We start from the raw sequence: 13060 nt of genomic DNA, 5'->3' as shown, positions 1-13060 counted from the left end.
GGCAAAGGCTGCTGAAGCACAGGTCCACTTCCCTAGTCTGTTCATGGTCTGGGACTCCCTGTTTGGAAGCTGGACAGAGGAACTATCTTCTGCCAGTTTCCTCTTGGTGGCTGCCACCATGACCATAGAATCAACTGTCAGCTGCTTGGACCAGTGGGGCTGGTCTTCAGGTATAGATAAAATTTTTGACCGGCCTCCAGGGGGACAGGTTCTACATTGTCTGGGGCCTTCCAGGCACACTGTACAATTAGTTTAACAAGATCATCTGCTGGTGGTGTCACCCAGGAAGTAGATGGCCGGGCATGGAAGACCTACAGAAACACAGATTCCTCAGAAGAAGGGTTAGAGGACTTCCATTCCCCCCGTTATTTGAGGATTTTGCGAATGTCTCCAAATGAAACGTCGTCTGGATGAGAACAAGAGGATCCTTCCCCTTCATCACAATCACTGTCTTCTGCGATATATTCCTCTGGGAAGTCAAGGTGCTTCCTCTTGCACATTTTCTTCCGGGGTGGCTCGCCAGTGGGATCTTCTGAGAAGGACTCCGGAGAAGGGGTTCCCTTCACAGGGGGTTCTGATAGTGGTGTCCTAGGGGCTGGTTGTGAGCCTTCGGAGTGAAGGGACCTATCCATCACCTGTACAGCAGGCGCACCCGAGCCCACTTCCAGTTATAAGAGAACTGGAAGCCATCGGAACAGTGGACATAGAGGATGCCAGCGAGAAAATAGGCACGGGGTTAGGTAACAAGGTACAGACAGTCTAAGCACCGCTCCAAGAAAGCATCAGCTCCATCACAGCTGGATGTTTGGTGCCGACAGGGGAGGCACTGCTGTGGGAGCCGAGACGGTATGTACCGAAGCGGGTGCTCGGAGAGGATAAGCAGGAGAAGATGAGATAACAGACTCTGAGCCAGAAGGGACAGAAAGGTCTAGCTGGAATAGACAACCCCCTAGCTACCAGAAGTTGGTCCACAATCCGCACTAGGTCTAGCTCAGAAAAACTCCTAGTGGATCTAAAAGAGGCTGCAGAAGGGGAATCAGGTCTTTCTTGAAAGGGGCTAAACCTCTGCCTGAAGAAAGGGTCGTAAGTAGAATATCTTGTCCTTGGCAGGTAATCGAATTTTGGAGCCGAAAGAGCCGAAGAAACTGTTGGCACCGTGGCCAGAGATGGTGCCAAGGCATGTGCAGTCATTGGAGCCCATGGAGCCAAGGAAACTGTTGGCACTGTGGACAGGGATGGAGCCGAGGCATGAACAGTCATTGGAGCCGATGTAGGAACCGAAGTCAGTGGTGCTGTGTTTAGGACAGAAATAGGAGTGAATACCTTGGTTGGCACCGAGGGAGAGGACACAGATCCTGGTGCCAAAGAGGTCTGCACCGAGGCTGCCAGTAATCATGGAGCCAACTCGGTTCCATAACTGAGAGAGATGCAGGAACAACTCTGGTTTTTCCTTATATTTTTTGGTCTTAGGAGGGGGTGAGACCTCCGACCCAGATAGAGCCTCCGAGAAAGGTGTCTGACCCAGACAGAGCCTCCGAGAAAGGTGTCTTGAGTAAACCTTTTAAAATAAGTTTAGTCTTACGTTCTGTTAGTGTCCGATTAGTAAAACCAGCACAGATGTCACAATCAGCTTTCAAATGATCCACGGCCAAACAGTAGACATAAAGAACATGTGTATCTGAGTTAGGCATCTTATGTCCACACTTGCCACACTGTTTAAAACACAACTTAGCTTTGTCTGACATGGTAAGGAAAACAATGCTATCCTGTAGAAAAAAATAAGGAAGAAATACCAGTGGAGTTATGTTAAGGAATACCACTAGTAAAAGGAGCCTGTCAAAGACAGGAGATAGGGACAGTCAAAAGAGGTAAAACATTAAATTACCAAGAAAAAGGGTAGGAAACAGGCCTAGGTTATAAGCAACAGTGATAAAAGACTAACTTGACTAAAAATTTTGAAATTCAGACGAAAAATTGTCATAAAAACAACAAAATACTACTTAGCTTTGAGAAAGATGGCTAACATGTCTAACTAGGAACGCGGTAAACGAGATCTGGAGTATCTAGGAGACGGGCATTGTGGGTAGGTCCTTAGCTGAGAGTTTTCGGCTTGCGGGAGTTATTAGTTCAGAGGACGGAACCGAGGTCCTAATAGTAAGCAATAAATAAAGATTTACAACATCAGATAGACAATTTCAAACAGGATGGTGATAGTGTGCACAAATGTCAATTAAGACTGCTGAGAACTTTTGTTTTAGCTAATAATTTTACTGAAATGTTAATAGTTATGTAATATGTTGGCATGGGAGGACTAATATCCAGTTTTCCTTAAACATGTATGTTACAGATTAGCATACAAAGTTGAAGTTAAGATTCTTTCTGTTGGAAAACAAATATGACCATATAAGACACTACAATCAACTATCAGCTTCTTCAAAAAATAGGTTTTCTCTACTATGGCTGCTAAAAATCAGGTTATAATGAGCACAGTTACTGCACAATGTCAAAATAACAAATGCGGCACAATAAAGAAATTCATTGAGTAAACTGAAATAATTACAAATATTTCCAAGAAAAATGTATGTCCTACTTAGCATCATAAAAAAAGATGGATGTACCCAAATAAAATACATATTTATTTATTTTATATTTGTTGATTGGGTTTGTCCGACTGGGCTACAATTGCCCGTTTACAGCGGAGGCCCGAGGAGAAAAGCATATAAAATTACAATGAGACAAGTTCCATTCACATTCTAAGTCACATCCCTCAAGAAAGTGTGAAAAAATATGCAAAAAAAGTGAAGCATCAACTTATCAGATGAAACAAAACTGCAAAATATATATCAATGAACTATCTTAAATATCACTGACTGTAAAAGATGTGAAGCATGGATTTTGGCCTTCAGAGCAATAATCTTTGTTATGCTGTATCTCAAATGTGTAAATGAATGCGGGCAAACAAAATGTAATGATTTATTTTTTTTCTGCACTACAACAGGTCACAATAATGGATAAATAACCATTCTAAATTAGCAACCATGGCAAAACAACTCACTTAAATGAGTAGCTGGTAATTTTTATCTAAATGCTTTTGTTGTATTTTTACACCACAAGATATGGCTGCTTTACAAAAAAAAAAAAACGAACACAGTATTAATTCAGTTTCACTGGAGATACGTCCTGGCTTTTCTGAATTTACCACTGCTTACATATTCAGAGCTTTTTCATGAAATTGGTCATATACAGTTTAACAGCATCTGCTATAAACTGTTTTACGGGAAGTGATAGGTCAGTACTTGACACCTATATGTGTGGTAAAGGAAGTACACTTTTGAGTGCCCCTTGCCCTATATAATTATGACTGCTGAAGGAGGAAGCAGAGCAGGTTTCTGATGGACTGAGTATACAAGTCTCCATATATAGTTCACTTTTCAATCTTGTGAATTAAAATTTGAACATCTAAAATAGTCACTTGACAAACCAAACTTATTTCAAGAGAAACTGGGGCTACAGTGAGGGCTGCAAAGTAGGTGCAGATCAAGCAAACAATGTAAATCTGGCAAATTACATATATTCTCAATAAACAGCTCAGATATTAGTCTCCTCAATAGCTCTTGCAGTATCACTGGGTGACAGACTACTCACATTAAATTTAACAGAAACACTAAGCAAGTCTCTGAATAAAGGACTTTGACAGAGTTTTGTTTACCTTGAGGAATCGGTGTGAAAACAGCTACAACTAAAAACTTCAAGCCAGGAAATGTAACTAGAAACCACCATCCACAGTCCAACCAGAACCCTAACAGGGAACAAGGCAAATTTAATTATCTGAGCCTTCACTGACAACCTACAACTGTGTCTTAAATGTTCCTGGTTACACCTCAAAAAATGTTGTTCAATAAAGAACTAAATAAAATATTTTTAAAAAATGATTAAAATCATGTCAAAAGTTACACCTACAAACTTGTCTAGTCTTCAGCAAGTATGAATTAACACAGATTCTATTAATGATCTTTCTTAAGGAATACTATAACAATTTTTAACAGGTGTTACTGTTTATGGCCCCTTGCTGATAATTATTTAAGGCGTTATCCTCAAATATAAGGCAAACGGTTCAACACTATGCACGGGAACAAGTTACTTGACCATATGCAATGATGCTACCTCCATAAGGGCACTGAGTACCAAATCCGTTTGCAACTAGACAAAAAACTGGCAGTTCCAAGGCAACCTGTCATAAACTCTACCAAGAGAACGAGATTCCACTGGTCCAGTAACCGGAAGCTAGACTACTTATAAACAGCCCGCAACTCAACGCGTGTAAAAGAAGCGCTGATAGTAACTTTGTGTCACACTTACCTGTGAACTGCTCCAGGGAAGTGCCATTGTTGGCCCAGAGGCTGAGAACCTTCTGCACCGAAAGGTTTATACTATATTCAGCCCTTTTCTCCATAGTGCGTTGTTTCGTGGGTCCCTTTACCGGCTTCAGACCGCAGTTCACAGGGCTGCGGCACCGCCGAGACTGCATTGAGGTGGACGCTGCAGGGAGCGGAGCCGCTAAACTGCCACTCGAACCGGGGATCAGTAATGCTACACCTACGGCTGTGAGGAAGAAATGGAACTCGAGCTCCCCAGCTTGAGTTTAGGGGACATCATCCCTCCACAAAACTATTCCCTCACTCCCGCACAATGACACCCACTGTACAGAAAGCTACTATATGTTCCAAGAAGCAGTCCCTACTCCTGGAGCCTATCAGCTTTGCGAATTCTTGTACGTAAAAGTCGGCCTTACGTCTAATAAGGAAAAGGAAAGCTACGCTTCTAAGGCGCTGAAGGCATTTTAACAGCTGAGCATAATGCATACTTACGCTTTTAGTTTCGAGTTTGAGTTTACTATGGTTGTTACACTAGCTTTTGAGATTTCCTGTAAAGACCACCGCACGACAGATGCTGCTTTTTAAGTTACTCTGTACTGCTTATAGCTCTCAACCTCTTGCTGCAAAAATCTGGACAAAACTGAAAATAATGTGAGGGACAAAGGCCCAAAATAGGGGCAGGTTTTAAATATTGGTCTTATAAACGTAGAACCATGCTATAATAACAGTATTTGCGTTAGCATGCCATTTTGGAAGTATATGAAGTCTGAAACTGAAATGTATGTCATTACTGAGTGACTGAAATCCTCAATGATTTGCCAGAAAACCACAAATTTAATAAGGAACGGACCAAAAAAATATGAGGCAAAAATCTGGACATTCTGTGAAAATCTGAGGTGTGATGTGCATATTTATACAAACATAAGCACTCATTGAACATTGTATGTACTGTATATATAAAAAAATCATGTGCGTATTTGTACGTGGGCCACAAAAATCAGTCAATGTTATGTTGTTCTATCTCGCCTTCACCTTGGGTTTGGAGCCGAAACCTCGGCTTTGACTCGGCCTATACTAAAGGTCGAGAGCTTCTACTGGCTCGAGGCTGAATACCTATCCCATAGTGTTTAGCGGCTATTCCCCAGATCTCATTTCCCACTTGAAGCTTCGGGATTGTCTTCACTGGCTCAGGCTTGGAAAATTTAATATTTTTTGTATTTTTCTAACTTTTCTGTCAATTTTTTTTTTTATGTATTAGTGCTATAGTAACACTCTTGTGCTATTTTTTAGCCCTTTTCAGACCTTGTAAGTTTATTTTGCGGCTATCTTTCTTTGGGTCTTATTTTCTCCACAAGAATCACTTTTATATTGGAGGATTCTTGCCCTTTATTTTTCTTTATACGTCTTTTAGGAATTTTCGTTTTGGAGGAGATAGTTGTTTAGCTTAGGGACTTCACCTCCCCTCCTTTTTCTTCTCTTTTAAATAAAAAGAAATAGTACTTTATTTTAGATACTTGTTTCTTTGCTGCTTTCTCTTTATAACAGTTATAGTTGTTGTTTTAACTTTTATTGAGAAATTTTTTTTCCTTACAGCTACTATGTCTAAGACATCAGCTAAGGAGCATAAGTCAGGATTCAAAAATTGTGATTCCTGCACACAGAAGATGCCTATTACTGATGGACGCACTAGTGTGTACTGTCTGGGTCCACTCCATCTTCAAGACTCCTGTACCATTTGTCATAGTTTTAGTGCCAGGGTCTTGCAGGAGAGGAGGAATAATTTTATTTATTATTTGTTAAGCGGGAAAGTCCGACTTGGAACAAAGCCAATTTTCAGCGGAGGCCCGGGGAGAAAGGCTCCAGATGTATGTCTTTGTAACATGGGAGGAAACTGGAGCACCCAGAAGAAACCCACACAAATGCAGGGAGGATATGCAGACTCTGCACAGAAGGCACCCCAGCTGAGAATCAAAGTGGAAAACCTCTTGCTGTGAGGTGACATCGCTACCGCTGCACCACTGCGCCGTCCAAATAAGCTTATATTGAGGGGCTTATTGAAACCGGATGAAGAAAATCAGATTAAGAAATCAGGCAAGACTGCAAAGTCTGCTTCATCAGCTCCAGTGTCTGAGCCAAAGAGCAGCACCAGGCATGATGCCTTCTCGGCTCCAAGAGTTATCGGAGCTGAAAAACATGGTTCTCCTTCGGCTCCATCTGTCTCATCAGAGCCGTTGCGGAGCCGGAAGAGGAACTGGTCACCGTCCTTGTTGCCTGTTCGCTCTGTGCCAGTCCCTCCTTTATTACAGTCGGTGGCAGGTAGCCACAAGTCTTCCAGTCATTCCTTTAGATCCTCCAGGTTATCAGATGAGGATGTGGAACGGGAAGTGAAGAGGTTGCTTCGTACCAGGGCCTTAGCTGTAATTCTTTCGAGCCCAGCCCACTGGACCTTGGAGTCAACAATGGTACCTTATGCTATGCCTATTCCTCCTTCAACTCGGACGAGTTTGGAGCCAGAGAGTATGAAAGTCGTTGTGCTAATGCCACCAGAGCCAGTAATCGCTACTAATATCTCAGATCTGACATCTGCTCCAGTTTCTTCGATGCTTTAGTCCATTGAGGGACCTGGGGACCGACACTCCCTGGTCGGCTCTTGGGGGAGAATCAGGTCGGACCCTTGTCGGAGCCAGCTCTTACACTCGGTGTCTCGGCTCAGGTGAGTTTGGCTCCCACATCTGCCTCGGAGCCACCCTCCTCAGTGCCGAGGCGATCTCCTGGTCTCTCGAGGCTGGAGTCTCTCTCTGCCCAGGACCGCGGTGCCTTCGAGGTGATGCGGAGTGTGCTCTCCTCTGAGTCTACTCCACCTTCAGCTCCAGCCTCTCTTCCCCCTAATGGACCGGTGTCCACCTCTTCATTACCTCTCCATAAACCAAAGAATAGAGAGTCCGTGCCCCAGGAAGCCACAATGGGTGGATCCTCCTCTTCCGATACCTCTCCGGAACACCCCCCCCGAGGAGGTCCCTTGGAAGAGACAGTGTAAGAGGAAACACATAGACTCCCCTGAGTCTGTCACTTCTGATTCCAACTTAGAGGATTCAGAAGGGTCCCCAAGGTCCCCCTTCGAGAATGTTTCCTTTTCAGACATCCTGGAGATCCTTAAACAGAGGGGTGGCTGGAAGTCCCTTTCCCCTTCTGAAGGTGGCTCTATATACCTGGAGGCATTTGACTCTCGTCCCTCCACCTCTTGGGTGTCTCCACCTTTCAACCCTCTCCTGGGTTTGGTGAGCCGGGGGGTGTGGGACTCTTTGGATTCGGTGGACCCCATTCCGTGGAGGCCTAATAAGTTCATTACGGCCCCGGAAGATAGGCAATACTTAACTAAAGGGTTCCCTTAGATGCAGTAGTGGTGGCAGCAGTGAGTTAGCTGAAACTTCTGTATCTGTTCATCCACCGAACAAGGATTCTCTTACAATGGATAGATATGGGAAGTGTATGTTCTCTTCAGCGACCTTTACTTTACGGTCACTGAATTATTTGTCGCATTTCACGTGACTTCAGAGTGATCTCCTAAAAGAGCTAGGAGATACCCTGCAAGGTGCTACAACCCAGGACTTCTCTGATAAACTCCCTGCTTGCAACCTTAACCTCCATATCTAACTCCTCCATGCGGCTTATATGTTATGCAGCTGATGGAGCGAGCAGGGCAGTAGGCACAGTAATAGCTCTTCATAGACATTCCTGGATGCGTCTTTGTGAGTTTGCAGAACTTTTCCGTTCTTCCTTTCCTTTATTGACGCTCCCTTTGATGGCTCGTCATTGTTTGGGCCTAAAGTAAAGGAATCCCTCACCAGGAGCCAACAAGGCGATTAGACTGTCTGCCTTTGGAGTCCATTTTTCTGCCCCTACCAGACCTTATCCAAAAGGTCAAAAGGGCAGATAAATATGGCTCTGTAAGTCCAAAGGAGCCTTATCCTACACTCGTGGTGATCCTTCCCCCAGGGGCAGAGGGGGAAACAATGGAAGACGCCGTCCACGCAGCAGAGGGGCTCCGCAAATCCAGGGCAATAGAGATAATTTCTCTGGTAGGCTCTTCCAGCGCTCCTAAAAGGAGGCCCGTCTGTCAGCCATCAGTTGGGGGGAGGATATCACTCTACCCAGAAGCCAGGCTGAATTTGACTCTAGACAAATTATTACAGTCCATTATATCCAGAGGATATAATATTCCCTTCCAATGTCCACCTTGTCCACCAAAGTATATCCCAGACATTCCACCTGGTCAAAGGGATCAAGTAACACTAGAAATAAAAAAGTTGCTAGAAAAAAGGAGTCATCCAAGAAGTCCCCACAGACCAGTTATGATCCGGAATTTACTCAAGGTTCCTTTTAGTTCCAAAAAAGACAGGGGACTGGAGACTCGTATTGGATCTCAGCAGACTAAAGTCGATGAGAAAATCAAAGTTCCAGATGGTAACACTGCAGTCTATAATCCCGTTCCTGGAAAAAGACAATCGGATGTGCTCGTTAGATCTTCAAGATGCATACTACCACATAAAGATGAACAGGCACTCAAGATTTCTATGCTTCTGGCTGGGAGCCAGTCATTACCAGTTCAGAGCTCTGCCCTTTGGACTCACCACAGCCCTAGGGTGTTTACCAAATGCACGGCAGTAGTCATGGCCCATCTGAGACTCCAAGGATTCCAGGTGTTTCCATACTTAGATGACTGGTTCCTAACTGCCACCACCAAGCAACTACTGATCAAAGCAAGAAACTATACCATTTATCTTTTCTCAAAACTAGGCATTACTATAAATACAGAAAAATCTGCCTTGTTGCCATCACAGCATATTACATTCATTGGTGCAGATTTAAATACAATGACATGTTGGCAAAGCTATCTCAAGAAAGGATACAGACGCTTCGCAGTCAAGTGACTATTTTACTCAACAAGAAGAGAGTACAGGCAAGATTTGTGCTGAAAGTCCTAGGCTCTATGGCAGCGACGATAACACTACTTCCTGTGGCACGACTTCACATGAGAATACTGCAGTGGCTGCTCTTCGCCCAGTGGTCCATGCAGGACTTACCCATGCCTCACAAAATTTTCATAACTCCTTCCTGCAAAAAGGACTTAATGTGGTGGGTTCACTCCACTCAGGTAACAATGGGCAGATCATTTGTACTTCCTCAACCTATTGCTACAGTAACCACAGATGTGTCCCAGATAGGGAGGGGGGATATTATCTGGGACAGATGGTCCAAGGAGTTTGGAAAGGTCACGAGTACCATTTGCATATCAGTGTCCTAGAGATGAGGGCTGTGCTTCTGATGTTGCAAGGACTTCAGGACTCTCTTCCCAAGGGGACTATTGCAATTCAGACAGACAATATGTCGGTGGTTTGGTACATCAACAAGCAGGGGGGACCAGATTCTACCCTCTATGTCGAGAGGCCCAGAGGGTATGGCAATGGGCAATATCTTCTCAGTGCTTTCTAACAGCTATGCATATCCCCGGGAAATCTATAGTTATAGCAGACAGGCTAAGCAGAGCGATTCTCATGCCTCATGAGTGGCCCCTCAGTCAGGAAGTTGCAAACCAAACTTTTCACAAATCGGGTCAGCCTTGCTGTGACCTATTTGCAACTCCCTTTAGTTCCAAATGCAGCAACTACTTTGCCCTAACTTCCTCTCCGGGAGAGTCACTGAGGGATGCACTGGTGCACAATTGGCCCCCTGGCTCTTCGTTATGCTTTCCCCCCATTTTCCTTGATTTCAAAGGTCATACAGAAAGCAAAGTTGGAGAGTCGCCGGTTAATTCTCATTGCACCAAACTGGCCTCGTCCGATTTGGTTCCCCTTCCTTTGGCCCTACCTTCAGGAGGACCCATGGATCCTGGACCCAGTGCTGGATCTCCTGAAACATCAATCAGGAATGCTCCATCGTGCATTCCACACCCTCAAACTGACAGCTTGGCTGCTCCACTTCCACTCCTAGCCAGACTTCGGAATTGTCCCCTGCAGTTCGTCACATTCTAGTCTCTTCGCACAAGCAGAAGATTAGGAATCTCTATGCGAGCAAATGGAAGAGGTTCTCAGGCTGACAAAAGGCATATAGATCTTTTTACAGCATTTACCTCTAATCCTGGAATTTCTGACAGAAACCTTTAATCAAGGGGCAGCGGCAGCCACTATCCGAGTTCAGTTAGGTTCTATTTCTAATTATCATGTGGGAGAATCAGGATCTAGTCTAATGTCTCATAGACTATGCAAAGCCTTCCTAAAAGGTACTTTTCTGTTACGACCTCCCGTCAGAGAACCTCCTCCTCCTCCTTGGGACCTCAACCTAGTATTGTTATCTTTGATTCTGCCCCCTATTGAACCAGCATCATCTTGTTCATTAAAATTTTTATCTTGGAAAACACTCTTCCTGACAGCAATTACTACAGCCAGGAGAGTGTCAGAGTTATAAGCCTTGTCCATCCGTCTACCTTATTTGATCTTCCATAAAGATAGTTTCCCTCAGAACAAATCCTTCCTTTTTACAGAAAGTTTGTTCTCAAGCCAGTTTAAACCAGAGTATAGAATTACCAGTGTTTTTTCCAAACTATGGCAACAAGGCAGAGTATAATCTTCATCAACTGGATGTGCACAGTTAAGTTTTTACTTGCACAGGACCAAAGAATTTAGGAAGTCAGACCAATTGTTTGTCTCCTATTCAGAAAATAAAAAAATGGTTTGGCAGTCTCAAAAGTTACTTTGTCCAAATGGCTTACTGAAACCATCACATATGTCTATGATTCCCACAACAAGGAATGGCCAGGGAAAATCAAAGGGCATTCAACTAGAGCGGTATCTACCTCCATTGTCTTTTAATCCAGACTTCCACTGGATTCAATTTGTGCTGCTGCTACATGGGTTAACCCTCATACTTTTACTACTCATTAAAAAGTAGATGTGGCCTCCCAGAACATTTGGCTCCACTGTCCTGAGGAGTTTATTCCCTTGAGCCACCCAAAAAAAAGGTGCTGGGGACTCTGTCCCAAGGTAGCAAGACTGAAGGCAAGATGGGACAACATAACATAAAGAAGTTATGTACTCACCATAACATTCCATGTTTGTTGTCCAGTATCTTGTCTTCAGTCTATCCCTCCCAGCCATCCCCCTCCTGGAGTATCTAGAGGAATTTTTTCTCAGAAATTGGCAGATAAGGTCTGATTTCCTTCTTGCCCTTTCTTGTTAATTTTTTAACCATATGTTTTTTCAGATATTATCTTTTTGGATATTGTGCATATCGTGGAAACCTTCCTTCTCAAACGAGATCTGGGGAATAGCCGCTAAGCACTATGGGATAGCTATTCCGCCTCTAGCCAGTAGAAGCTCTCGATCTTTAGTATAGGCGAGTCGGAGCCGAAACCCAAGGTAGCAAGACTAAAGGGGAGATATTGGACAACAAACATGAAACATTATGGTGAGTACATAACTTCTTTTTTGGAGAGTCACTGTACTTGGGGCAGTAGCCAGGTACAGAATTCACTCTCACTGGCTATTAGACTAGATTCAAATCTTACATCCTTCCAAACAGAAAAAATGTTGTTCATATAAATAAAATTCTGTACTAACCTATACTACTTAATCATATTAATATCTGCCTGAACTCCACATTATAACCTACCCAACCTCCACTGTTACCAACTGCCAGTTAGTGTGTAGTGCACAGTATATTACACACAATGTGTCTGCATTTTGTCAATTCCTAACATTTCCACATCTGACTTGCACCATGAATCTTTGTGGGGCAACTTCCTACAGAGGCATTTTATTGGTGATGTTCGATATGCTTTGGAGACATGGCTAATGACTCCTGTAAGAAACCCACAAAGTATGGCCAAGATGATATACAACTCCGTTCTGTCCTAGATCTTAAACATCATTGAGTGTGTGTGTGTGTTCAGACTGATGAAGGCCTCCCTCCTCTGCCTAGATTCAGAAACTTGCAGCAAGATATTTGCTAATTGTGCAGTTCTGCATGACATGATTTTATGGAGACATCTGGAGGAAAACTGCTATCAGACAGCTAGACTGGAGCCAGCCATGGAAGAAGTGCCAGTTTAGGAGCCATTGGTAGAATCAGCTTCAGTGGATGATCATATAAAGCAGAGGTGGGTGCAGTATGCTGCAGCATTAACAAAGAGTCAGTGTCTGGTCTACAACTATGTACCAGATTAGACACAAAAAGAAGTTATGTCTTACCATAATGTTCCATCTGTGTTGTCAATCTCTAATCCGTGACAGTGGGCTCGGTTCTGAGCCTCGGCACCAACTCGGCCATTTATTCCTGCTCCTGCCTTTCAAAATCTTGAGCCAGGCCCTACCCATAGTGTTCCTCTTGAAAATTACCTCAGATCAAGTTTGCTCAACATAGTAGAAGACAGACGAGCAGAATTTATAGTTAAATAATACATATAATAGTCGGAGACCAGATTATACATCCTTAATATGAAGCTAGCTATTGAAAATCTGGTCCACCAAGAGTCTCAGGTTGGGGAAAGGAGGATGGGGATGTCAAGGATTAGTGAAGATCGACACTACAGATGAAACATTATGGTACGACATAACTTCTTTATCTGATGTCAATCTTCACTGAATCCTTGACAGTGGAACAGAGTCCCCAGCTACTTTAGTCTTGGG

The 13060-nt window shown here is 43.6% G+C and overlaps 1 protein-coding gene across 1 annotated transcript in view; it reads right to left on the bottom strand.

Annotated features, from left to right (window-relative positions):
* Positions 1-4747, bottom strand: part of TMEM170B (transmembrane protein 170B) — a 164998-nt gene extending 160251 nt beyond the window's left edge. The window contains exon 1 of the mRNA XM_044064851.1: positions 4360-4747. Coding sequence (XP_043920786.1) covers positions 4360-4528 — 169 coding nt within the window. The 5' untranslated portion in view covers positions 4529-4747. The remainder of the gene's footprint in view (positions 1-4359) is intronic.
* Between the last annotated feature and the right edge of the window lie 8313 nt (positions 4748-13060).

This window comes from Protopterus annectens, chromosome 3.part0 (assembly GCF_019279795.1).
Source record: "Protopterus annectens isolate FY-2018-M chromosome 3.part0, PAN1.0, whole genome shotgun sequence".
NCBI lineage: Eukaryota > Metazoa > Chordata > Ceratodontiformes > Protopteridae > Protopterus > Protopterus annectens.
The sequence above is the reverse complement of the archived record's forward strand: the minus strand, read 5'-3'. Positions and strand labels throughout refer to the sequence as shown.